The sequence below is a fragment of the Equus asinus genome, chromosome 6 (assembly GCF_041296235.1).
Source record: "Equus asinus isolate D_3611 breed Donkey chromosome 6, EquAss-T2T_v2, whole genome shotgun sequence".
Classification (NCBI taxonomy): Eukaryota; Metazoa; Chordata; class Mammalia; order Perissodactyla; family Equidae; genus Equus; species Equus asinus.
The window spans coordinates 78,539,843-78,566,279 of record NC_091795.1 but is presented as its reverse complement, the minus strand read 5'-3'; the positions used below and the strand labels follow the sequence as shown (position 1 = coordinate 78,566,279).

Below are 26,437 nucleotides of genomic sequence, written 5' to 3'. Positions count from 1 at the left end.
GCTGGGGCCCTTATATTTCCTGGCTTCTGATGTGGGCGACTTTTCACTGGCACCAAATGCCTCTTCATGTATTGCAAAATGAGAGCCAAAGATCTAAACCTTAGCATTAGTCCATCAGAGGTTCTCACCTCTACGCTGTGTCCTCTGGGATCCAAAGAGCCACCTACGTACTGAGCATCTTCTCTAGAGGCATTACCTACAGGCATCGTCACATTCCGAATAGGTACAGACACTACTGTGGTTAATGACTGCCACCTTTAATAAAGAGATTACCAACTCCTTAATGGCTTTTGTCATTCTTGATTGAATCAACAGATAGTAAAAGACAGCCATTAGCCTATATCTGGCCTATGTTAAACCCTCAATAAATACTTGTTGAATAGACAGAGTCTGCAAATTTCTTTTGACCTTTAAAAAAGGTCCTTTCTTCTTGAAGAGCTGGGGTCCTGGGACCAAATGATGTTTTCATCTGTACTCATGACTTTCCTTTCCATGACAGACATGGTTGGCCAGAGCATCTATTCTGTCCACCGTGTCTGTGCATTTATTTTGTCACTTCATGTCCATACATATGTTATCTGAATCCAGAGCCTCTTAGCCCATCTCCGAAGTCCTTTGATCCTGATAATCTATGGATTACTGAGCCCCACAGAGGTGGGAAGTGAGGAGAGAGATCTCCTCTGATTCTGAATGCCCAAATGAGTGCCTGCAGACAGCATGGCATCAGGTAAGCGCTCACAGTGTCAGGGGATGCAAGCAAATGAATCAGGTGGCATCCAGGACTTTGAATGCAGTGAGTTCCACAGTCTGGAGGCACGACTCTGCCCACCCTCTCTTCAGCCTGTATATTTCTCCAGCCCTGATGTCCATTAGCCAGTCCCTTCCTCATTACGTGTGGGATTTACTGATATTAGCCCCCTCTGTCCACTCGAAATCGCATTCCTTTCCCACAGTCAACCTGGTCCTCACCCTGCTAAGCTGAATTTTGCGGCCCTGAGAATCCATGTAGGATGCCCAGCAAATGTCCTTGCCCCCCTAGAGAAGCTGCTGCCACAAGCACATTTACATGGGGTCACCTGAAGGGCTGTAATCTGACATTTAAAATCACTCCTTGTGGGCAGGTATCTCAGGAAGGACCAGCTCACCTGGGATGGGTGGGTGCGTATGGGGGTGAGGAGAAGGATGATTGGGGTGCTCCGAGACTTGGAGGCATGGTTGGCAAGGGGAGCCACACAAAGGAAGAGCAGGATCAGGGATCAAAAGAGCAAATTTAGTGGGTGGAATCCTGACCCTTAGAAGTGGCTCTCCCAAGGGAAATAGACTGTTTCTCAGCTGTGGGAGTGCCCCGGGCAGCGCGTGCTGGTGGAGGTCAGAACTTGGCAGCAGGCTCCTGCTCTGAGCCTCCTTGGGGTGGCACTGGGGTGGGAGGTGGTGGGAGATATCAATGATTTGTCCTTCCTTGCTGGTGCTTTGAGACAATATTCAAGTCGTCTTTCATCATCAAGGGAGTGAGATAACTTTGCCTCCAAGAAAGAGAAGCCCCTCCACCCCCAAGGTCCTTGGACTTGCCCAGTGGGTTCCCGGAGCCCCCTGGATAAGGAGGTCTCTCTTCTGCATGCACAATATTTCCTTCTCCTCAAGCCTCAGGAATGTCCAGTGGGAAAACCAGGGCTATGGCTCCTCCCAAGTTCTGACATCATGAGTCCCCCATTTGACCTCTGCCAGAAGCACTGCTGAGAATCTCAGGGCATGAGGGCTGAAGGCTCTCCCTGGCTGGGTGCTGGTGGGAAAGCCATTGAGGATGGTGCTCAGACCCTGGCACAGCCGCCTGCATAGCGGGCAGTGTTGGTTCTCGACCCAACCTCACATTGGCACTCCCTGGCTTCCCAAAGAGGATCACTGGGATAAACAGCATAGCAGGTTGGAGGCAGTACTGCATCAGGAGTCTCAAATCCTGAGTTCTAGACCACCTCGTCCACTTCCTGTGTGGCCTCGGCAAGTCACATAACCTCTCTGAGCCACAGTTTTCTCATCTGTAAAATGGGGGCGAGATGTGTTTATTTCACAAGGTTTTGAGAAATGTGAAAACTATGAGGAAGATGATAATAATGGTGATGAGAATTATTATAAGGTGGGGTTAGTTCCCCCCCTGCATCCTCCCGCCACGTGTGCTCAGGTGCACACATGCTCATCTTTTCAAAGAGTTAGCAGGATTTCCTCTTAGATGCCGAGACAGGTCACCCGGGAGCTTGCAGGAACAGTGTGGACGCTCCTAAGGCTAAGGCATTCTAAATCGGGCCTGACTGAAGGTGGGACTGGGGCAGGCGTGGCCTGTCAAGGGTTCTGCCACCACTTGGGTCCTTGTGAACAGTGTGTCCGGTTCTGGGCTTCTGTAGCAGGGTGGCTTTCAGTCTTTCTCTGCTTTCCTGGGAGTAGGGAGGGTGTAAGTCTTCCCTGTGGTCCTCACAGTCCAGCGGCAACTCAAGGAAGCCAGGTCCTAACTCAGGGGTCTGCTCCGCTCCAGTCCATGGTGCGAGGGCCCTCTGAAGACCCCAGCAGTGACAGGAGGGGGCAGCTGGACTGTGGGTTTGCCCAGTGTGCTGCGTTTTATAATTTAGAACCACCTTTGAGACGTTCTGGTCCACCTCTCGGACTTCACATTGCAGACACTGAGGTCAGAGGGGGTAAACTGCCCCAAGTCACATGGTTGTGTAATGGCCAAGCAGGCCTCGGCGTGGCATTCCCGGGTCCACCTAGGTTTCTTCACTCCTCCAAGCTCTAGCCCCTTCGCCATGAGACATAGGCAGCGCCTTCCTAAATATTTCAGCACTTTATTTTGCTAGTAAAACTACAAGGTCAGGACGTCCCCATTTGTGAGATGAGGACGTGGGGTCCAGAGTGAGTGGATATGGAGTCATCTGCCCCAGGTCAGTTGGTTTAATGACACGGCTGGCATGAAAGTTCCCCCTCTGTGCTTGTCTCTATCCCAGAACAGCAGGCTGTAAAAATGGATTCAGGCCAGAGAATCCACAGCATGAGCCTTGCATAAGCCCCCCAGCACTGTTGTCCACCTTCTGTCCGCTCTCTCTCAGCCCTGCCCCCAGATCCAAGCCCGGGGACTGGCTCCCTTGATCTCTGTGAGTATGTTGCTTCCCAGGCTGCCCCCTCTTGCTCCTTCCACTCCTTGCTCTGTTCCCTGGCACAACTGGGGAAAGACTGCTTCTCACTCACCGGGCGAGGGCGGGTCTCCCGGAGGAAGGACTTGAGGTCTCCTCCCGCCATGAGCTCCAGCAGGATAAACCGGGGCAAGGCTTGCAGACTCACCCCAATACAGCGCACGATGTTCTGGTGGTTGAATTTGCTGCAGAGCAGAGGGGAATAACCAAATTTAATGGAACTGAGTCTGGGAAGATCTTAAGTGGGGAAAACAGGGCACAGTTATGTTTTCAGCAGCCGCATTATGTGAATGCATCCTGTAAATGTGAGTAGCAGGGGTCCCATGCTGAGCCTAAGCCAAGAAACTCACTGCTGAGCAGGTGGAAGCAGCAGAGGGTGGGCCCTGCAGGAGTCCAGTTTGCACAAGAATACTTGGTTGGAGGCCCAGGACGCTGCACAGGCACTTGGGTGAGGAAGTGGGGTTTGGGGACAGGGGAGTTGAGTGTCTTTCTCAGAGATTGGTGCCTGGACTACTTGCTGGGATGCACATTTGAGTTCTCCAAGGAAGGGCTCAGGAGGAAGCTGGAGGAACTGCTTCCACGAGAGACTGTGTGAGACCTGCCAGGTGGTTGCATGAAAGAGAGCGAGAAAGAGGCGTACTGGATCCCACTGTGGATCCCTCACAGGGCCCTGAGATTTGGGTTTCTTTGTTAATGTGATCCTATTAGGACACAGGGCAGTGGCGCAGGGGATCTCCACATGGGCACACACAGAGCTGAAAGACTAGGTGATTAGACACTGAAATATAAGAGGGGTTAGTTATTGGCAAGTAATGAGACTGAATGATTTGGGCCTCCTTCCATAAAATCTTATCCTTTCCAAGTTTTATTCAATAATCACATTTTACATGTATAATCAGAAAATAAGTTATTTTTAAAGCAAGATGCTGAGCCCACTGTGTGTCCTCCTGTGGCTCCTGACCACACAGGCATGTCATACACTGCCCTGGCCTCAGTTCCCTGCCACTCCACCAAAGGGAGACCCCAGGCCTCCCCAACCTATCGGGGTGTTCGAGGTTCCCTAGGGCAACAGGAAGCCATGAGCCTGGCCAGATCTCCAGGTCAAACATCTGTGTTTTTAAGGTGATCTGCTGTCAGAGCCCCAGGCGCTGAGATTCCCAGTTAGGGGCCCCAGAGCCACAAGTTGAAGGATGCGGGCCAGTCGGTGGACCAGGGTGGGGCAGCCTCCGACGTGTTAGGGGTGCATTTCCTTTACGTGAGATCTAAGAGCTGGGATTGGTGAAGGGCCTGATGGAAGAGTTACCTACAAGGAGATGATATCTTCTACTGTCAAACACTAGGACGCTCTATTTCTTAAGCAAAAGGGGAAAAAAACAAATGGATGGCACAGGATGCTGGTTGAAGGTAGAGTGATATTGGTTGGATTCTTAGGCCACAGACATCTTTTTTCTGAGATAACCGTCTGGGGCAGTTCCACTCTGGTCAGACGTGTTAAGAATTTTGGAGAGAAACGGGTATGCTGGAGGACAGCACAATTTCTCTCGGAGACATCCATCTGTTAGGAATGTGTCCATGTTCCTTATAGGGGTGGGGAGGTGCAGGGGTGAGTGTCTCTCTGTGGCTTTACCTGATGATCAGGGCTTCCATGAGGAAATCCAGTTCATCCTGTTCGGAACATACCTCAGGCAGCGTCTGGGCACAGAAGGCAAGGGTGGGGGGAAGAGGAGAAGCCCGTGAGCAGCAGGAGTGAGAGGCTGTCAGCTGAGAGCTGCGGCCTACAGAGACCACCACTCAAGGTCAGGCCCACGAGGGAGCCCCTCTTACCTTTACAGCCACTTGCAGGGGGCTTGGGTCGTTGGGCATTCCAGACACCTGGCCTTCGTACACCTCCCCAAATGCGCCATGGCCCAGACCCCTGTGCAAAGGAGAAGGCAAGATGAGGCAGAGTTGGGTGGGCCATGAGAAAGAGGCCAGGGGCTTGTTTAGTGGACACACACAGGCGGCAGGGGTCATGCACACACTCAAGAGTAACTGCCTCACCCTGGCTTTGCTATGCACTCCTGGGCCTCCACTGCTTTATCTGAAAACTGGCAAGAAAGACTCCAACCAGGGATTTGGGACACTGGTTGAACATTCATTCAATGAACACTTATGGAGTCTCAGGTGTTTGCCTGGGACACAGACGGGACTAAGACCTGGTCCTCGCCCTGGGGAGGCTCACACTCCCTGGGGAGGGACAGATCATTGGCGGATACTTCTGTGGAGTGTGGTCAGTGAGTGAGAGAGGAATGCGCAGGGCGCTTGGAGCAGGTGGTGGGGGGCCTGGGAGGGGCACAGAAGTGGATTTTGAGGAGTGCCCCAGTTCTTTCCGTCTAGTCCTCCTCTCGTACAAACCCCATGAATATACGAGGGGTTAAAACGATTAAATGCCCACCAAATGGTCTTAAACAGTAAATGTTCTCCCCTTGGGAGCACTGGAGGTGCCCAGAGGGGTGGCTTTGCTGGTCTCTTGAGGTGAGAGGAATGCATGGTTCAGGGATGACATCTAGCCCCTGGAGCTCCCCCCACCAACGCACCCCACAGCCCCAGAAGACAGCAGCGGGGCACTCACCGAATGAGGGTGATGTTTTTCCGCGGCACCTCCTTCAGGTCACTGATGGAGGAGGTCTTGCCAGCAAAGCAGTAGTTGGGGTTGTAGTCGGTCATGATGGTTGAGGTGCGGAGCTTGCTCAGCTTGTACTCGGGGCTCTGCAGCTCCATCTGCATGGCTTGCAGCTCCTGGTGCTTCCGGCGGTACACTGCAGACAGACAGAGGTCAGTCACAATGTGGCTTGGACCAGGTAGTCTGGCCCTTGAAGCCCAGCACCGGCCACCTCCTCCAAGAAGCCTTCCTGGATCTCTATCTCCTCCTCTGAGATCGAAACCTTTCCATCACTCTCAGTAATACTAACAAAATGATTATAGATGCAAAAGTGTACTTTTAATTGAAGGATTATTTAAAGTAAACGCTTATAAATGGAAACAATTTTATTGTATCATACAGGGGCACAGATACATTAGTTTGGGTCCTCTGAGAAGCCGACCCAAGACAGGATTAAATGTGCAAGAATTTTATTAGGGAAAATATCTATGAGAAAAAATTGTGAGCGAGCCTAGGAAGGCTGGGAGAGCCATCAGACTGTGTTGAAAGTCTAACCGCATGAGCAGGAGAGAGCAAGGGATGGTTGAGTAAAGACCCTAGGTGGCCATGCAGGCTGAAAAGTTTTCAGCAAGACCGTTGGGAAGTTCTGGAGCCAAAGTTGGCCATTAGAGGAACCCCACGTCTCCCAGGAATGGGCCTGCCTTAGTATTTCTGTAGGGCCCAGTTGCTGGGTGGGGCAGCCTTGGTGCAAACATGAAAATGGTTGTGAGACAGCAGCTGGGGCTCCAGGACACCGGTGCTTCCTGCAGTTGGAGAGCTGCCAAGAGTGAAAGGTCTCTAAACTGGTGCCCGAGGACCTGCATTCTAATTGCACCTTCACTACTTACCAGCTGAGGGACCCCGACCAGGTCATGCAACCTCTTTGGACCTCAGTCTCCTTCCCTGTAAGCAGAGACAGTAACTCCTGCCTTGTCTCTCTAGGCTTGTGATAATGAAATGAATCTCCAACATAAAATGGCTTTGAGACTTCTAAAGAGCTCTACCAGTGCAAGTGACCACCACCACTGTTATTGCTATAGGTGAGAACGTCTGTAAGGCAGGATGCACGGAGGCGGACGACACTGTGATTCACATCTGGATTCTGCGTTTACCCACCGCCCACGGGCCAGGGCACGCAAGCCAACTGCTGTGAAATGTACCAATCACGATCACAGGGTCATCTGAGGATTTAGTGAACTAAAATGTGTGAATCACCTGGTAGGAGGAAAGTGTGTAGCAAGTGTTAGCTCTAATCATCCTGTCCCCTTGAAGGACGGCATCGTATGGGAATAACACATGCTGCCATCTCCCTGTGCACCCCCAGATTCCCTCGCCCCCAGGGGGCTGGTCTGAAAGTGCTGTCTGGAGCTGAGCCTTTCCCTCTGCCTTCCCTCATGTCCCTGCCCATCTGCCCTGGGCATTTCCAGCAATAAGAGCCTGGCTGGACCCTGCTGCACCCTTTCTGTCCTCAGCTCACCATGGCTTATGGGCCTAACAGAAAACACTCAGAAACCAACCTTGCATTCCTGCCTAGAGTGGGGAAGGGTGGGGCTGGAGGCCTTACACAGGGAGTGAGTGAGACCAGGAGCCATGCCCACTGAAGCGCACGTCTGATGAGAGACTTGAAAGTGAAATCTGGGGTGGCGGTGAGCTTTAGCTGTTGTGTCTGCCTCTGCTGAGTGCCCCCCACCCCTGACACACACCTTAAGCAGCCAAGAGACATACACGGGGCTGAGGTTTGGAATTAGGAGCTCCTGCAGGGAACTGCAGCTATGCTGGGCAGTGGAGGGCTGGGGCTTCTATGCTGATTTGGCTTGGGCTGCCCGAATCACCACCCACCCAGAGTGACATATTGGCATCTGTGGCACAGCCTGGGATGCTGTTCTGTTCTGCCAGATCTGCCTTCCCTGCCCCTCTGGAACCATTTGGGCTCTAGCACACTCACCGATCATGATGCCAGAGAAAGCCAGGACGAGGGCGGCCACGAGGGCAGAGGTCACGACAGAGAGGATCAGCGAGAGTGGCAGGTGGGGCTCCGGGGTGGGTGAGACTGGAAGACAGGTCCCCAGGGGGCACTGATGACCATGTCGATTCTCCTTTGAGCTGGCCCCAAGTCAGACACACCCTCCCCAGCCAGGACAAAGTCTGCCCACTCCTCCTCATGCCTGGAGACCTCGTCCACCTTCCTTTTCAGTGGACTCGGGGCGTGAAGCAGGTTTGTCCTAGTTTACAGGTTTCAACAGTACTTTTGGGTGGAGGGAACATGTAACAGGAAGAAATATCAAACTCTGGATATTGATCCACAATATCAAGTGCACGATGACAGGATGAGGATGAAAGGTGAGCCAATTGTGGCTACAGAAGAGACGCAAGGGCCTTAGGTGACAACAAACTCAATATGCCCCAATGGTAAGTGTGTCCATCAGTAACACTCTGAGGCTGAATTACTTCCTGAGGCCCTGGGAGCACTGGGCCCAGAGCACTGGAGGGAGGGTCCTGGGGGCACATGGCACAGACCACACTGAAGCATCATGCCTGGTACCAGACACTACATTTCAAAAGGGACACTGACAGTGGGAACACCTGCAGACGTAGGATACCAGGATGGGGGGGAGACATACAGCTGTGTCCTGTATGAATGGGTTGAAATAAACAGGTTATTTAGTCTGGAGAAGACTTGCAGGAGGAGGATGCAAGCACTGAGTTCACGTACAGCCCTGAAAGACTGTTTGTTACCAGTAGGGGGCTAAGGAGCAGCAGAAGTCGAAAGGAATAGGATCCCAGCTCTGTAACCCCCCGATGGAATAGCGTGCCTTAGGAGTCTCAAGGTCCCTGTCACCGGGGGTGCTCCAGTGAAGACATGGGGATGGCCCCTTGGTGGGGCTGTGAGGGTTCACACCCTGGGTTAGGGGTGGAACTAGATGGCTTAGGACTCCTTCAGGAGCCATGACTCAACTTTCACACACAGTCCCTCTGCCCAGCCCTCAAAGCACCCACGCTGGGGGGAGAGAGATGGGGGTCAGGAAGCTGCATCTGAGATGTCCTGGGACCATGGAAACCAGCTGCAGCTACCGTGGGCCAAAGCTCAAACTCTGGGCGCCGCTCCCATCACTCCTTCCCCATTCCCTTACCGATGCAGGAGACGCCATCCTCTGCCAGCACTGTCCCATGGTCACAGAAGCAGATGATCTTGTGGCTCTCGGGGTCCATGTGGCACTCATCTACCTCACAGTGGCTGCAGTTTAGGTAATGCTTAATATTTACTTCCCCGTGGCCCTCCATCACTGGTGACAAGGAGGGAGGGTAAGCTTCAGGCTAAGCTGCAAAGACCGCCCTGCACCCCATTTCCAGCCTCTGTACTTTTTCTCCAGCTGATCAGTGTGGCTTCTTGGGTCCCTGTTCCTACGACCTACTGCCACTGGAAGTGGAGAACGAGTGGGTGCATGTTTGCAGGTGAGTGGGAGGGTCCACAGGCATGGCCGGTAGGTTGGCTGGTACAGGTAAGGGCGCTATTACTGCTGCGTTTTCCAGGACCAGCCTGCCTGGTAGTCAGTATTCTGCCACCGCGTGCACATTAGACCACACATCCTGACTTCCAGAAAACTTGGTAAGATGAGCACTAGGAAGACTTGCCTGCAAGGGACCCATAATCATGCCTTTGTATCCTGGACGCATGTCAGTAGCCCGAGGTTTTAGCTGGGAGGGAGAACTGGCCTTGGGAAGTTGGTTCTGCCACCTGGCAGAGGCGGGTACCTTTTAAAGCCGGGGTGTACAGGATGCCCAGTGGACTGATGAAGGAGACCCCATCCTCTCCGTCCATCTCGGGGTCATTGTCTGAGGCTGCGTTGCCGCCTGTGGCAAACCAGAGAAGAGTTTAACGCAGAGAGGTGGGTGCCCAGTCTCAACACACGTGCGCATCAGCGGGGCATGCAGTGGGGGTCAGTGAGGGGCCTCGGGGGCAGGGGCAATGGGGAGGGGAGGGAAGGGAGGCTCAGGGCACAGAGGCTGCACTTGTGCTTGGCTCAGTAGACGCCAGGTGTGTGGGCCACTTTCCCCTCCAGGTCCAGGCCAGCTCCCAATGGGAAGTCTTCAGCACTCTGTTGGGGCCCCACTAGGAAGCAGTCCATGTGAACAAGGGTCAGAAATGTTCTAGTCTCCCCAGGCTGGGTTAGCCCATTGGGGCCTCTTCCAAGACTGACCAGGGCAATATCACTGAGGAGTTGCTCTCCAGTCTCATGCGGTCAGGGTTGGACATGGGGGATGGGCCCCTGTGCCTTTAGGCTCCTGTCCCTCCTTTCAGCTGGGGCTGGGTTATCTTTGGGCTCTGCCCGTGGGCTCCTCCCACCCACCCAGGGCTTGGAAAAGAAGAGCATCTGGTTAACACAAGCAAAGCATCTTACACAGAGCATAAAGCAAAACACAGACGGAACATCACAGTGCATGCATGCATTGTGTCCTAATCTGTGGGGACGGTGGAGCCATCAACTCCCAGCCTCTCAGCTTCAGAAGGCTCTTCTGCTCTGCTCTGAAGCCCAGAGGAGAGCTGGGGCCAGTGGCCAGCTGGGCTGGGGCTGCCTGAAGCTGCCCTAAAGAGTAGCGCCCATCAGCATGGAGAGTGACGCCATTCTGGAAGCTGGTGGGCTGGGGCAGGGAAGGGAGAGTGAGAAGTCCGTGAGACCAGAAGCCACAAACCAGGTCCTTAGGGAGCTGGCTTGGCAAGGACTCAGGCTAGGCCATCCAAAGGGAGGCACGGGGCTGGGGAGTCTGGCCTCCAAGGTTCTCATGCCAGTGCGACCTTGAGGGTGGCTCAGAGAATAGCTCTGGAAATCAAAGCCCCTTTGTCATTGTGTTTGGGGTGGGGAGATCAAGAATCACACAGGATCTTGATGCTGTCATTATTGAAGCCTCAAGGCAGGATGCTGGCTCGCAAGCCAGCATCCTGCCTCTGGCTGGTCCGGGGCTGAGACGAAGGCGTGCACAGTTACATTGGAGTCCACACTTGGGGCAGCCAGGGGAGGACAGGGGAGGGCCAGGGAGAGGACAGGGAGGTGAGGGGCCTAGGACTAAGGGGAGGGGAGTGACACCTTGAACACGAATCATCTTTACCTATATATCCTCCGCCTCCTCCACCTGAGGAGCACCCCCCGCCACCCCCTCCGAAACCCCCTCTTGTCTCCCACCCCCACTTCTTCATGGCCTGGGGGCAGGAATGTCCTCCGGTGGCACCCTCCAGCAAAGATTTTCCAGACCAGAGCAAGGAAGTGTTATCATTCCAGCCACCTCCACCACCTGCAGGCAGAGATGGAGAAAACTCCAAGTGAGGATGCTGGCAAGCTTCCGTCAGCCGCTGGTAAAGGAAGCAGGACATGGAGTGCTTTGAGGGGTGCTGCTTCAGCCCCAGCACCCAGGGGGCCTGTCTTCAGAGGGGCCTGGGGGCTTCAGAGTCCACAGCTGGAAAACCAGGAGTGTGCCCTTTGCCCTGGGGGACCTGTTTGGCCACAGTCACGAACGTCCAGATGGGAGCGTGCCTTGAACCCCTGCTTCCCATCAGGCCTCTGGCTCAAAAGCCAGGGAGTGTGCTTGGTTCAGGATGGGGGCAGGTGAGGGCACAGGCAGCGTGCCAGCTAAACTTGTTCCTCTGCCTTGTCTCCATGCCTGCCAAGTTCAGAAGTGCTGGGCCTTCCTTCATTAACTGCTTCCCATCCCAACAAGAACCCGGACCCGCCAGTCTTTGGGCAGCCAACTGTCAAACCCTGCCAGGTCACTGCAGTGAAGTTCCTTGCAGGAATCCTGGACCAGGCACCACATAGTCCAATGGGCTTTAGTGTTTACTGGCTGTGAAACCTTGGGCAAGACCTTCCCCATTCTGAGTCTCAGTTTTCTCACTTGTAACTTGTGGGGGTTGATGTTAGGATCAAAGGTGACAATGAGTGTATGAAATGGTCCATAAACCACCACGTGTGGGATCCTTGGGCATTTGTGAGGCAGAACACACGCGAGCAGAAGGTCTCACACTGTGAAGCTCAATCTGCTTTGGGGGCTGAAACTCAGGCAGTGTCTTGCCTGCCTGATTCTAAGGAGCTGCTCCAAGGTCAGGTGCAGAGAGGCCTGGGGGCATTGGTTGGTGATATCTTGGTGACAACGGCAGCAGCTAGAGCTGTGCTCCCCAATGCCTGGGGCTGCTTTGAATTCTTGCAAAAGAAATGCTTTTACAGAGCTGAGGGTGAATGCAACTTTATCTTAAGGCCACCGGCTGACCACAATAAATCTCTCCTGCTGGCCCTTGAGATTCCAGGACCCCAGCCTCTCCTACCACATTGTTTTGTATGACATTTCAGCCAGCTGTCTCCTCCAAAAGATCCCAAAGGCCTTTCTGCTCCAGCAGATGATGGGGGGTGGGGACCTGGAGAAACAGAGTGTGTGGGTCTGCTGGAACCACGAGGCTTGACAGGCCTGGAAGGGTTGTCTGGAAGAACTTGTGGCCAAGGTTCTTCTGGACCCAGAACGGGCAGCAGAGGGATGTCTAGGTGGGGGTAGAGATGACTGCTGTGCTAGAAAGAGCGAGCCAGGTTTCAGGAAATGAGGCCAATTTCAGGAACGAGCTTGGGTCTTGCAGACAGGGACAAGCAGAGCTGAATCGAGGCCCCCAGGCAAGTCATGGGGACCTTCTGTCAGCTTTGGGAACCGCAGGGCTGAGTTGCTCCTGAATTTCAAGCGGCTGGCCTCCCTTCTGCCAGCCAGAGGGTGGGGTTTGGGCTTGTCAAGGCTGATGTGGCGTGTCAGAGGGAAGGCCTCTCAGCTCCATTAGGGAGCAAAAGTGGGCTCTGGAGGCCGCCAGGGCCATGAGCATAGTAAATAAATTAGGATGAGATGGGCCTGATACCATGTCTGCCCTCCCTCCCCTGCCCTCCTCTCCCTGCACCCTTGCGTCCTGCACAGTCCCCAGCTGAGGTGGTTTCTAACCCCCTAACCCCATCTTGCAGCCTTTAAGCAAATACATGGAAAAGAAACCAATGGACATAAAAATAAAAACAAATCAATAACAACAAAGTTTTAAAAAATGCATTGAGTATAAAACAGTTTGGCCAAATTAAGGAAAAAATCTACCCAATCTCTATGAGCTTATTGACTGTTCTGTAAAATGGGAATAATAATATCTTTCTGGAAAACCCTACAGGATTGTTTTGAAAAGCGCATGAACAATAGATGTGGAAGTGCTCTGTAATTCAGTAAATGCTGTACCGGTGTAAGGAGCGCTGTAAATACTGCTGGAGGTAATTCCTCGCCGTGGACCTGACGACTACTTCTGCTCTTTCTTCTATCTCTAGCCATCTCTCGATTGAAGAGAAAGTTTGAATACTTGTTTTAATTAACCTCAAATCTTAAATACCTTCAAAATTCCTCCTGCAGTCTGATTGTGGAGAAAAGAAGATGCAAAAATAAATTGCATTTTCTCTCTTTAGAGATGGCTGGCTTCCGAGGAATCAGAGAAGTCACATCTGTCCCCTATTTCTGAGTGGTTGGCTCTCACCAACGAGAACAGAGAGCCCAGTCGTGGAGATTCCAGAAAGATTTCCCAGCAAGGAGATGTGTGAGCTGGCAGCCCAGGGCCTGGAGGTGTGAACACAGGGGCCCGGGAGGCCTGACCCTGACAAGGTTTCTTTTACCTGCTCACATCCAGTTGCATTTGGTAAAACCCAGGGACGGTCAGGCTGGCCGTCGGAATGCTGCTGCCTGTCTCATTTTTCTTGCTGACCTTCTGCAAGCCTGAACCCGGTGTCAGCATGGTGGCCTCCAGGTCCCAAGGTGCTGCCTACCCTTCCTCCCTTGGTACCAATATCCAGAGCTCCCAGCATCTCAAGTACCAGCGACTATGATGCCCACAGGTGTGTGATGGCACCTGGCTGAGCTGAAGCTCACACAGTCCTGGGAGAATGTTTTGGAAGAGGGCGGGCTTGCAGTGCTTTACCTGCGGCTCCGGAATTGCCGTTGAGTCCCAGAACCGAGGAGTTATTTTCCAGTCTCTCTGGGTGGAATGTGTCTGTCTTGGCCCCGTAGGCCCGGCCGCCACCGCCGGCTGCAATGATCAGGGGCACGGGCACGCCATCCTTCATCTGCCCGGAGACATTCAGAGACTGAGAAACCGAGCTGGGCTTCCACTCCGGAGACCCCGAGCCCTGGTTTAAATGTTTAAATGTGTCTGAGTGTTTGCAGGGCAGTGGGGGGCATCTCGGTGGTCTGAGGGCTCTGAACTCATGTTACAACAGCCCATCGGCTTCCCACCCCCACCTCATCCAGCTCCTGTATCAGTCAGGGTTCAATCAGAGAAACAAAAGCACCAGGAGATAGAAGCAGACATATGAATTCTAGGAGGCAGGCATCCACCTCAGAGGCTGCTTACACACCCGCTTCCCTGGAGCTTCGCGGACTAGCATCAGAGGTCTGGGTGCCAGTGGTTAGGAGCAGGTCTCTCTGCTCTCTCCTTCCTCTCTACTCTCAGGGGTCTCTGGCTCTGACCCCACAACTTCAAGATTAAGTCCTCAGCGTCACCGTCCATGGGGAAGGACCCAGCAGGGAGCCTTTGCCTGGTTACACTAATGTCAGAAAGTCCACTTTAGGACAGAGAAAGGCACAGGGCACTCTCTGGAACTCTGAAGCAGGGCTGGCAAAGGCCTCCATGGTGATATTGGGCTGGTAATCAGCAAGAGAAGAGCCTGCCTTTCTTGGACAGACAGGGAACCCTACACCCCTCTGGGCCTCGGTTCTGTCATCTCTAAATGGGACTAAGAGCACCTGAGGGGTTTCGTTCCCCTGGTTGTCGTGAGGATCCAACACCAGGACCCACTGAAGTCACTGCCCGTGGGGAGCTGGCAAGCTGGCCTTACCTTAAACACGTAGGTGGCTCCGCCCCCTCCTCCGCCGCCTCCTGCCCACTCATGCACGCTTCTGTTCACGCGGATTTCTTCTTCTATCACGTTGTTCTCTCCAATGCAGACTTTCTGGATTAATCGGTTTGTCTGTAGAAACAGATAGCACCTCAGGTTGTGCCCAGGGTTCTCTACCTCCCAGCAGATAGACCTTCCAAGCTTAAAGATAGGGTCTGGCAATCTCTCAATGGCTTACAGTTAAATTGAGGAGACAAAAAATACATACATATAACAGTCACTCTGGGGCAGCGTTGAAGAAGGACCAAGGGTAGCTTTGATGGCAAATGCCTGGGAAGTCGGCAGAGGGAGAGCCAGCCTTTGTTACCGACTGGTGATCAAGGAGGACTGCCTGCAGGAGGTGACATTTAGTTGGGCCTTGAAGGGTAGGGAGATTTTAAACACAGAGAGTAGGGGAAAGTTAGGACATTCTGGGAGGAGAGAGCAGCATGAGCCCAGAGGGAAGGAGGTGAGTGGGGTAGTTGGAGAAAAGCACAAGGAGACTCCTGGGCTCAGAAAAGTCCATCTTAGGACAGAGAGTCAGTCCAGGAGGACCTGTTAGGATCCTCTGGACTCTAAGGAGAGGATGATAAGGGCCCTAGGTGGTGAGATAGGGCTGGAAGGAGTGTAAATGGGCACAGGTAGAGGGAATTAAACTGGACAGTCAGATTGTGGCCAGAGGCCTTGAATATAATCAGACAAAGAGTCGGACTTCATTCTCTAGGCAGTGGGGAGCCACTGAGGTTTTTTGAGAAGTTGCAGTTCTGAAGCCTCATGGGAAGAGAAAAAGAAGAGGGAGGCCAGACTTGGGTCTTCTTCCCAGCTCATCTTTAGGAACGTCATTTCTCCCCCTTGGACATCTCATTCCTGCCAGCTAATGTCCCATTTCTTGCCTCCAGAAATCCCCTGGCACAGCCGTAAAGAGAGCTCTCTGTGTGCACCATGGAGAACAGGTGAGAATGTGGATCACACAGATACCCCTGGACGCCTGTGGAGGAGGCGCTCAATGTCTCTGAGCCGCAGTGCAGGACGGGAATAAAGAAACTGTAGGAAAGTACAGGAAGTTATCTAGGATGGTGTCTCACATGCGTCAGGGACTGTATAAGCGGCCACTGTTACTTTATTTGGATTCACTTCTGGGCTCACACGTGGTCTTAGGGTGGGTCCAGGCATCTGGGAGTCCTTGGGGATGTGCCAGAAATTCCCTGAATCCTGGAATCCCTGAATAAAGAGGGCAATGTCTCAAGAACAGCCGCCCTGCTTGTTGGTTACAGCAGCTAAGATGAACTCTCCAAACATCGGCCTGATCTCAGAGGAAAATGACTTTTCTTTCACTTAATAGAAAAAGGGCCAATAAAACATCAAATTTCCATTGAATGCTGCTGTGTAACCAGCCAGTGGACATGGCACTTCATCTTGAGCCACTCTTTATGCTAACGCACTGAGGGGTGCCTGCAATGAGTACTACAGAAATTTCCAGATAAATAGCTGAGATGCAATTTGTTTTATGGCATTTTGGATTTAATGATGGAAATAATTTGATATTTCTTAGAGTGGGATTTAGTATGGATGGAAGGCTCTGAATTGGTTTTATGAGAGCTGACATTCCTCCTGTGTATGTGCAGTGCTGTCCAGGGCAGGGGGTGGGGGCAGGGTGGGACTGCTGGAAGAAAACTCTGCTAACTGCTGCCTGGGAAGGGCGTGAGGTGCAAGGGGCATGCCCCGAGTGAGGGCCGAGCCTGGGGGGTAGGGGACGGAAGTGTGGGCTGTCAGGAGGCAAGAGCAGAGCACAGAACACAGGGTCCACTCTGGCTTCCTGATCTGCTCTGCCAGAGATTCGGTGGGCCACGTTGGTGAGGCACCTCACCTGCAAGGATCTGCCTCCTCCTCTGTAAATCAGGGAGCTGCCCAGTCTGAACTAGTGGTTCTAAGATGGTCCATCCCCTCAGACCCTGCTCCCGTGCCTTTTCTCCTCTGCCCAGCAGCAGCGGGGCTCCGTCCCTTGGGGAAGCCCTTTTCCCGTGAACAGAATCTAAGATGCCTGGAGACTGCAGGAGTGGAGAGGAGGGAGCAGTAGGGCTGGAGGATGGTCTTTCCTCTAACTAGAGCCTGGACTCATGCCCATCCCCCACTGACCCTGCTTGGGTGTCTCCTTTAAATCAGGTGGGGGGGGGGGGCAGGGAATCATTCTCAGTCTGCATCTTGCTGCAGCTTTTGGCAGAGTTGATCACTTCTCCCTGACAGACTTTCTTCACCTGTCTTCCAGGAGGCCACACCCTCTGGAATCTCCTCCTACCTCCTGGCTCCTCCTCCTCCTCAGCCTCTTTTGCTGGCTCCTCTTCATTTCCCTAATTTCTAGATGTTGAGGTTCCCCAGGGCTCAGTCTTTGGTCTTCTTCTCAATCTGTGATGCCCCCTAGGCGATCTCATCCTGTTATCCTGTCTTAACTTTATGCCGATTTCTCTCAAATTAGTATCTTCCCTCTAGACTTCTCTCCTGAACTCCAGTGGCACATCTCCCGTTGTCGACCAAAGTCCCCACTTGGCTGTCTACCAGACCTGTACAAGTCAGCATGTCCAACACTGAACTCCTGATCTTGCCCCCAAACCTGCTCCTTCTGCAGCATTCCTCAACTCAGGTGAGAGCAGCTCCCACGTTCCAGTAGCTCAGGCACAATTTTTGGAGCCCTCCTGGACCCTTTCTTTCTCTCAGTCCTTCACCTAATTGGACACAAATCTTTTTCGATTTTACATTCCAAATATGGCCAGAATTCAACCACTTTTCACCACCTCTACCGTTACCATTCTGGTCCAAGCCGCCATCATCTCTTGTCCAGATTAATGCAATGGCCATTGAGTTCATTGCCCTGACTCTTCCCTTGGGCCTATGGGGTCTATTCTCCACCTTGCAGCCAGAGTGGGCCTTTTAGTATGCAAATCACATCAGGTCAGTATTCTCAAAACCCTCTGATGGTCTAAATATGTCCTGATCAGGTCCCCGTTACTCCTGGCCTCATCTCTCACCTACTCTCCTTGCTCCCTCCACTCATCCTGGCTGTTCTTGAGTACACCAAGTGCGCTCCTACCTCAGGGGCTCGGCCTCTGCTCTCCCGGAGTCCCCAGACTTCTGGTTACACCCTCCACCTCTTTCAGGACTCTGCTCAGCTGTCATTTCTTGAACAGGCTTCTCTTGACCACCTTATTTAAAATTGCAACCTGCCTTGCACACTTGACTCCCTTTACCCTGTTTCTACTCCCCCAACACCTTCACTTTTGGACCGTCTGATTAATTTATGTTTACTAGTTATTGTCTGCTCATCCCTCCTTCCCCAGCATGAACGGTAGCTCCTTGAGAGCAAAGATCTTTTGTCCATGGATGTAGCCCAAGTTCTTAGAACAGTGACTGCCGTGTAGTAGGTACTCAACAAATATTTGCAGAATACATTTGAATGAATTGGGAGCTGTCTGGGTGTGGGCTGGCCCCTCACAATTATTTGTCCTTTTTGTTTTTTTTTGAGGAAGATTAGCCCTGAGCTAACTACTGCCAATCCTCCTCTTTTTGCTGAGGAAGACTGGCCCTGAGCCAACATCCATGCCCATCTTCCTCTACTTTATACATGGGACGCCTACCACAGCATGGCTTTTGCCAAGCAGTTCCATGTCCGCATCCGGGATCCGAACCAGCGAACCCTGGGCCGCCGAGAAGCGGAACGTGTGCACTTAACCGATGCGCCACCGGGCCAGCCCCTTATTTGCCTTTTGAGTGATGGTAATGGTAAGATTTAACATTCAGACAAGTGATTTTGCTCCCTCAGCGATATTTGGAAATGTCTAGATACATTTTTGATTGTCGTTATTGGAGGATGCTACTGGCATCTGGTGGGCAGAGGCCAGGGATGCTGCTAAACAGCATACAGTGCACAGGACAGCCCCACCACAAAGAATTATCTGCTCCCGAAAGTCAATAGCGCTGATGTGGAGAAGTCCTGAGTCATGCCACAAGATGAAGCTAGGAAGGAACTGGAGAAATGGGCTGAGGGGGATGTGTGTGGGGTTTCCAGCAGCTGGAACCTGCTCTAGGCTCAGATGTGGCCAGGTGCAAAGCAAGAGTGACTGCATAGATGTGCAGTTGAAGCAGCAAAGCTGCCAAATCCTGCAGTTTAATTCTTAGAGTCTACTTCATTCTATAGAGGATCCTCTCTAAACACGGTTCTTCTGCTTAGGGAGGAGTAGAGATTGAGGTAGTGCCTGCAAATGGGCTTTCTTTCTCCCTCTCCCAGTGACTCCTATGAGATGGAGGTGTGGAGCAACCCGGAAGACCAGTTACGTTCCCCCCATGTCCATGCTATGCCGGGCCTGACCAGCAGAGAGGGCTGCCCTCCATCCCCGGCTGAGAATCAGCTTCTTTGGAACTCTCCCTGCGCATCGATAAAGTTTGAGAGCAAGTAGGTTGATTAATAAAATGATAAAGTGCAACAACCCAGGGGAACAAGTAGATTACAATTGAATTAAAAAAAAAAAAAAGGATGCAGTCCTGTGAAAAGACATAACTGATTACAATCCAATCAAGTAAAAGTCCCTTGCAGAAGTCAATGCAATTTTTCTGCTTAGATGAAAGAATTACATTAGCACTCAATAAATTCCTGCGAAAATTACAGTAGTCTGTAATTTAATGATTTAATATATTATATCAGGTTGGAAAATCCTGACTATAGTTGCTAAATAAAAGTTGGAGTCCAGACATTTCTCATGCCGAGGCTGCACCTGCAGAGCTTACTGCTGTTGCTTTGTTTTAACCCCGTAAGTGGGGGTGGGGGATCCGTCTGCTTTACTGCTTGCCCCCAGCTTGGGACCCAGCTCTTAGGAGCCCTGAGTTTATTTTGTGGAACTGAACTGCTTTCTCAGTAGCCCTTGTTCCCGCATCTGTCCTCCAAAGCTGCTCTCGAATAATTTCCTGGAGAAGAAGCCCTGGGTCCTGGGCACTAGAACGCAGCTCCCTGTTCCAGCGCTGCCCACTGGGCCAGAAACCAGGCTTCAGGTGAGGGTGGGGCCTGGCCCGATGGGGAGACACATCCTGCAGGTGCTGAGTTCCTGCCAGGGTCCTGCCTCCTCCCAGCATAGGCAAGAAGCAAAAAACCGGGGTGCTTGGAGTTTGCACGGCTCCTGCTTTATTAGTCTTCACTATCTCATTCTCCTGGGAATTTTAAACCACTATGGGCTTTCTTAAGTCCTGCTATTGGAACTGTCCCTCTTTGACAGCTGGACACCCAAGTGGGGTCAGGAACCAATGACAGGCCATCTCTGGGGTTGCAAAGGATGGTAGTCTGGCTTGTGAAGTGATGGGCTATAAGTGGAAAAGGGAAAAAAAGCTGTAGAAACCAAGGTCCAAGCAAGTGTGGGGCAGTGAAATCAGGGGCCAGAATCCCTACCAGTGACTTTGGACAAGTCCCTGCATCTCAGCGGTCTCCCTCTTCTCATCTGTAAAACGGGGAACGTGCATTACATGGTCTCCCAGCTCTGAGTCTGTGCTTTACAAGTTTTTCTTTTTACTTTTAATCATACAAACAACAAATAATATATGAATGCATTCTTTTGGTAACAGTATCAGACATAACCGACAAAGCCCCCTCAACTCTAGTCCCCTCCCCGAAGAAATCACTGTTATCTGTACCTCTCAGAACTTTTTCTATGCATTTATGTACATATATGTGGCTATGAGTCTGTGACTTTGAGCTGAATGAGAAATGTTTGACACGGTGCTTTCCTGGTTGTAACAATATGGCTGAAGACAACGGCGCCCTAGCAGGAAAGTTTAGGAAGTGGGCTTCAGCTCCTACTTCTGCTGAGAACTATCATTTGCCCATTCAAGTAGGATTCAGTTCCTCAGTTTTAAGGATTGCTTATGAGACCCATGCCTTGGCCTTGTTCCCTGTGGGGATGTGAGATCCCAACAGCCACACCGCCTGCTTTCCCATGCACCCGAACGGCCCTGGAAAGGGCAGGGCAAGGGGCGAGTCCTGCCGTCTTTGATGTGAGCTCTCAGAAGGAGTGTGTCCAGCGTTGGTGCCCTCCGAGGGGCCTGCCTGGGTCCTGCTGAGTGTGGAGGAGAGACCCCTGCTCTGGGCACTTACGCTGGGGCAGGCGTCTTCCCCCTGTTGCCCGACCAGGATGTACAGCATGTCGTCCTTCTCCAGGTTGAAGATGCCCAGCACAGACACGCCGTGGGACCGCATCATGGTGTTCTTCCCGCCTTTCCCGCCAGCAGCTCCATAGCCCGAGATGCTGCAATGGAACAAAGCACATGGGCTCCTGCCCTGGTACAAAAACTGACCCCTTCCTGCCAACCCAGCAGCTTCCAGTGGGCCAAGTGTACCACCGTCCCCATCCTGAGGGTTCCCACCCACATCAGCCCATGACGTCCCCAAGGAGGGTTCCTTTCCCCACTATCAGGAGAGGAAAGTGAAGTTTAGAGAAGAGGGCCAGGGAATTGCCTCACTCACAGAGCTAGGAAGATAAAGAACTAGTAAGGGGTGCAAGAGAGAAAGAGAGAGAGAAGAATGCGGGGGGCAGGGGGCAGGGAGGAGAGAGAGAGCAAGAGAGAGGAGGAGGACAGAGAGAGTCTGTATTAATGTGGGGTGTTGGGGTGATGGGGTCCTGGATACCTGGGATTTCCCATTATGGATTACTCTCCCTGTCCAAGATCAAAGACTCATGTGACCTTAGACAAGTAACTTAACATTCTGGTTCCACATCTGTCAAATGGGGATAAGAGAATGTATCTTCTAGCCCATGTGTGTTGTGAGGATTAAAGGAACTAAGACCCCAAATCTTAGAATTGTGGCTGGCACATGATAAGCACTCAATAAATATTTATGATTATTATTATTAATGGTGGAAGTAGCAGCAATTGACTTGATACAAAGTCTTAAAGTCTCCCCACGAGGTCTAGACACACAGTGGTCCCACGTAGAATGATAGAGGAGAGTGGTGTTTATGAGCACAGACTGTTTATTCCCACCCTGCCAGTAACTCCTTCTGGAGCAATATGTGTGCAGACAACAAACAACAAATCATGAGGAAAATAAAAACAGACTGTGAGGACACGGGATTATTTCTGCTGCCTCTTAGGTTGCTGAGATGAAGTCAAGCAAGGATGGAAAAAAGAACTCAATTTGGTGAACTGTATCAGAAGAGCTATGTATCTGGAAGACAGCAAGGGGACCAACTGCAAATGCCACCCCAGAGACCGGCTGCCAGGGAAAGGGAGTCAGGAGGTTTCCATGTCCCTGTGTATTCAGATCCAAATCCTTTACGAAAAGCTTCCAGGAAGAGATATAAGGCAGCTTTGCTCATGTGCACACAGGTGGCTTTTCCACCTATAATTCTAGGAAATATCCCACATTCCCAACGTGCGAGCGGCCTCCTGGGGGCTCTCCTAAGGCGGAGCTCAGGCCCTTTCTATAGAGACAAGCCTGGAGGGCTGGCTGACTGCTAACACGGAAGGTGAGGAACGGAGGTCTCCGTGGAGCGCAAAGGAGAGTCTGGTGCCCATCTCCCTGTCGGTGGCCAGGCACTGATTGGAGCCCCCTGCGAGCTGGCTGTGGCAGAAGGCTGTGTGCATAAGAGGAGACCTGAGATGTCTCCAGGCCCTCAAGGGGCTTACAAAGAAAGTGGGGTGACGGTCACAGTTATGAAATGAGAAATCTCGCCATAAGGGTGGCTATACTGGGGAGGCAAGGTGGAGGGACCAAAGGGCTCTGGGCTTCCATGATCAGAGCAGACCATTTCCTAGGTGTGTCCTCTCATAGTCCCAGCTTCTTTCTAGTCAAATAGAACCATGTCTGCTTTTATGAACCCACAGGGTAGTGGGGAGGTTCAACATCAAGAGATAATGGGGCAAAAGCTCCAAGAAAGTGGCAAATCTCTGCACAAACTCAGGGCCGTCAGGTGCTCAGGGCCCCTGAGGGAGATGGATGACTGACAGGAATGCAAGGCAGCGGCACACTGCAGGTCTTGGTTGGTTGTGGGGCTGGGGGGTGGAGTTTTGAAGTTGATTTCACTGTGGAGATGCTGGATGGGTTTGGACTCTCAGACGAGCAGAAAGAGGTGGAGGGCAGGAGTCTGGCTGTGTGAACGGAAGCGAAGAGGCAGTGGTGTGTCTGACTGCAGCAGGTGGCTGAAGTGGGGAGGCGGGGGTTGTGGGTCCACAGAGGGAAGTAGAGGTCAGTTCCTGAGTACCCTATAGTGTGCCAGGCATGAACGCATATGGCATCCCCCAATAGCCATAAACAGAAGACGTTAGTCATCTCATTCGACAGGTGAGGAAACTGAGGCTCAGAGGGATTAAGTGACTCATCTGAGGCCACAAAGCTGATCAGTGGCAGCGGATCAGCTGGTCCAAACGCCCTACATTTCCTCTCCAATATGCTGCTGTGAGGCTCACATGGACGCACAATAAGCGTGGTTGTCTGAGAAGCTATTGTCCATCCTAATTCCTTCTGCCCCTCAGCCAAACCCTTGCTCCTGACCCATTAGAAATGGAGAAGATGATAAGGACAATTAAAAAGCTGAGGAAAAAGGAAAGCTTATTGGTAAAAGGAAAGAAGGCAGAATTATTTAGCTCAGAGAAGGGAAGCCCGGGGTGAGGGGTGGTGAGAGTGGTGGGGGTCTTAGAGACGGTGTAGAGTCCAGAGACAGCAAAGTGGACAGGCCCACCTCTGTTGTGCTCATGGCTCCGGGTTTCTGGGGCTTTGTCAGGTTGCATAAGAAAGTCTTTTCAACCTGAAGGTGTGTTGCTTGGAAAACTGCTGCCCGAGACGGAGTCCTTGTTCTGCCTACTCCAGCTTATGGCTGAGGGGTAAGTGGTACCCTTCTCATCCCTTTTTGCATCATTTGCATAGTCATCTGCATCAATCTGCATGCATTATGAATCATTCTGAACTCTTTCACATGTTTAAATTTAGCCAAATTATTATATTTCAGAAGTTGTTTGTTCCTGCCTAAGCCTTCTTTCCTATTTCTCCTGCCCCCGACCAAATCTGAATGCCAGCCCCATTGAGGTCTTGACCTAATTGTTGGCTGGGAGGTGGGGTGGAAAGAGCCCTGAGCTCTGAGTCATACGCTGGGTGCTCTGCTGGCTGTGTGACTTGGGGCAACTTGGTTAACTTCTTGGAGCCTTAGCCTCACCTACTAAGAAAAAAAGAGAGGACAAGGACCCCTGGCCTCATGGGGATAAGTAGTGTATTTGAAAAGACTGCAAACCAATGCCAAGTGCAAGGTCAGACTCTGTGGGAGTCAGCACTCAGTAGAGAGTAGAGCTTGGCAACCAGGTGTCAGCAGCCGATTTTGCTTTCCTGTGCAGTGGCCTCAGGCCCACATTTCCAGCCTGGACTAGGGACTGCTTAAAGTCATGGGGAGCAGGCAACTGCCTGCCTGGACTAAGTGTGGGAAGCAGTCCTCTGTCATCAGCCCTCTGAGGCCTGAGGTCCCACCACAGAGCTTCACTCCTTTGGAAGCTTCTAGTTGCTACTACAAGGCTGATCTCCTCTGAAGTGGGCTGTGCCACAGTGAAAAAAGCATGGGCTTGAATGCAGATAGACCTGGATCCAGATTCCAGCTCTGTTACTCAGGGCCAGGAGCTGGGTGAGGCACCTCTGTCTCAGGTGCTGATCCTGTAACCCATCCACCCTGAGAGCCAGTGCCTTCTTAAATTTTCTATTTGAAGCACCTTGCTTACCTCCCCTGGTCCTGGCCCTGCTGGTGTTACTCACTAGCTGTGTGACCTTGGGTAGGTTATTTACCCTCTCTGAGCTCCAGTTTCCTCACCTATAAAAGGGGGATGACAATGTCTACCATGAAGGTTGTTGTGAGAATTAAATGAGATAATGTCTATAAAGGACCTAATTTAGTAGCTAGAGGGTTGTCAGGGAGCAATAAATAGTGGCTGCTGTCCAGATGTACCCTGGTGAGCCTGGTGTCCATTCCTCTCCTAGCGGTGACTTCTGTGAAGCAGAAAGGGGTGAGTGAATGAGGCTTTGATTCCTAGAAAGAAGGACAGTAAGTGGAGCAGGGTGTGGCCAAGGGGGCCTGGGGTCAAGGCTGTTCAGTTTCACCAGGGACCCACCTCTCTGGGGAGCCAGTGGGAACACAGGCCAGCCTTGGCACTTCTGAAGACCGTGGAACCATATGAATCATGTTACACAAACTCGTGCCGGAATAATCACCTCAGTCTGAATCTCTGAAGCTTTCTCTCAATGCCTTGTAAACAATTTATTTTTGATGGTTGACAAATGACAACAAATTAATATACCTGCCACTCAAATGGGGAAAATGACACGCAGTGGTTCCAATATACTGGAAATTACAAGATACTCTTCTCAACGAGCTGATGCTGTAATTTTTTTGTTTTTCCTCATCTAAATCCATGTCCCCTGGTCAGAATGGATGTTTATTGGGTTTGTGTTTTGTATTATTGACTGTGAGCTATTGTTACCTGATGTAATTGAGTCGTGAATCTTTTTAAAACAAAGAATTAGCAGCAAATCAAAGTGGCTGCCTGCCAGATCATGAAATGAGAGCACAGCTGGTGTGCTGCACAACGGCGGTGTCGGCACCACACCTGCGAGAGGATGCTGGTGGGTGGTGGAGGGGAAGGAGCGAGTGGACACCACTTGGAGAAGCGTGGAGCACCTCATTTCTCTCCTGCACCCTGCTCTGGGCTCTGCCTCTAATTTCCAGTGGAACCTTGAGCCAGTTTTTTCCCTCCTCTGAGTCTCTGTTTCCTCCTCTGTGAAATCAGGTTAGTAAGATCCGCCCTGCTTATCCTAGCTGACAGGTTATCGTGAGAGCACAGGAGACGTGTGAGCGTGTACAGGGCTTGGTCAGTGGGAAATTACTGTTCAGATGTATAGTCGTATTATCCAGGTGGGCCATTAGAACCATCAGGAGACACCCTGGGGGTCAGTGGTGAAGGGCCAGCTGTGGAGGCATGTGCTCCTTGCTGCCCAAGTTCCATTCTGGATTGCACCAATGAGCAAGGCTCATCGTCCACTTCTTCCCTACAACTTTTTGACCAGCACAGCCCTAAGCGCCTGGGAATATCAGAGCTGGAAGAGATCTCAGTGACCTCTCTCTACAAACCCTCCCTCTCCAGAGGGGGCTCCTGTAGAGGGGGAAAGCACACTTTAAGGTCACATGACATGGTGGTGGTAGAAGTTGGACCCAACTCCATTCTGCCTGCAGCCCATCTTAGCACAATCACTCGTGCCTCTGACTTTCCTGCTCTGTGCTCTTCATGGCCATGGCTATCTGCACAATTACTTGGGCCACTGTTCATGCCTTGTGACTCTCTTCTACAAGTGTCTAGAACTTTACTGGCATTGTACACTGTTATCTAACTATTCTTCCCTGTGGTCTTTCCAAAGACTGTGAGGTTCCAGAGTCTCAGTCTTCTCTACAAGTCCTGCAGCACTTACTCAGAGCCCGGCACACAGTAGGAGCTCCATGGCTCAGTGCTCAGCACACAGTAGGAGCTCCATGGCTGTGGGTTGGGTTGAATGATGGTATCATACAGCTGCACACCCGGGTCCCTGGAGCCAGGTGGGGAAATGAGTGTCAGTGCTAGAGACTATCAGAAACAGCTGTAGCCCAGGTCAGCTG

General features: G+C 51.9%; 1 protein-coding gene across 1 annotated transcript in view; it reads right to left on the bottom strand.

Moving 5' to 3' along the window:
* Nucleotides 1-26,437, bottom strand: part of ALK (ALK receptor tyrosine kinase) — a 662,750-nt gene that overhangs the window by 23,590 nt on the left and 612,723 nt on the right. The window contains exons 13-23 of the mRNA XM_070512354.1: nucleotides 20,911-21,061; nucleotides 14,742-14,873; nucleotides 13,826-13,970; nucleotides 10,963-11,145; nucleotides 9,610-9,708; nucleotides 8,988-9,140; nucleotides 7,802-7,906; nucleotides 5,788-5,974; nucleotides 5,001-5,091; nucleotides 4,804-4,868; nucleotides 3,232-3,361 (exon numbers count right to left, since the gene is read on the bottom strand). Of these exons, the coding sequence (XP_070368455.1) occupies nucleotides 3,232-3,361; nucleotides 4,804-4,868; nucleotides 5,001-5,091; nucleotides 5,788-5,974; nucleotides 7,802-7,906; nucleotides 8,988-9,140; nucleotides 9,610-9,708; nucleotides 10,963-11,145; nucleotides 13,826-13,970; nucleotides 14,742-14,873; nucleotides 20,911-21,061 (1,441 nt within the window). The remainder of the gene's footprint in view (nucleotides 1-3,231; nucleotides 3,362-4,803; nucleotides 4,869-5,000; nucleotides 5,092-5,787; nucleotides 5,975-7,801; nucleotides 7,907-8,987; nucleotides 9,141-9,609; nucleotides 9,709-10,962; nucleotides 11,146-13,825; nucleotides 13,971-14,741; nucleotides 14,874-20,910; nucleotides 21,062-26,437) is intronic.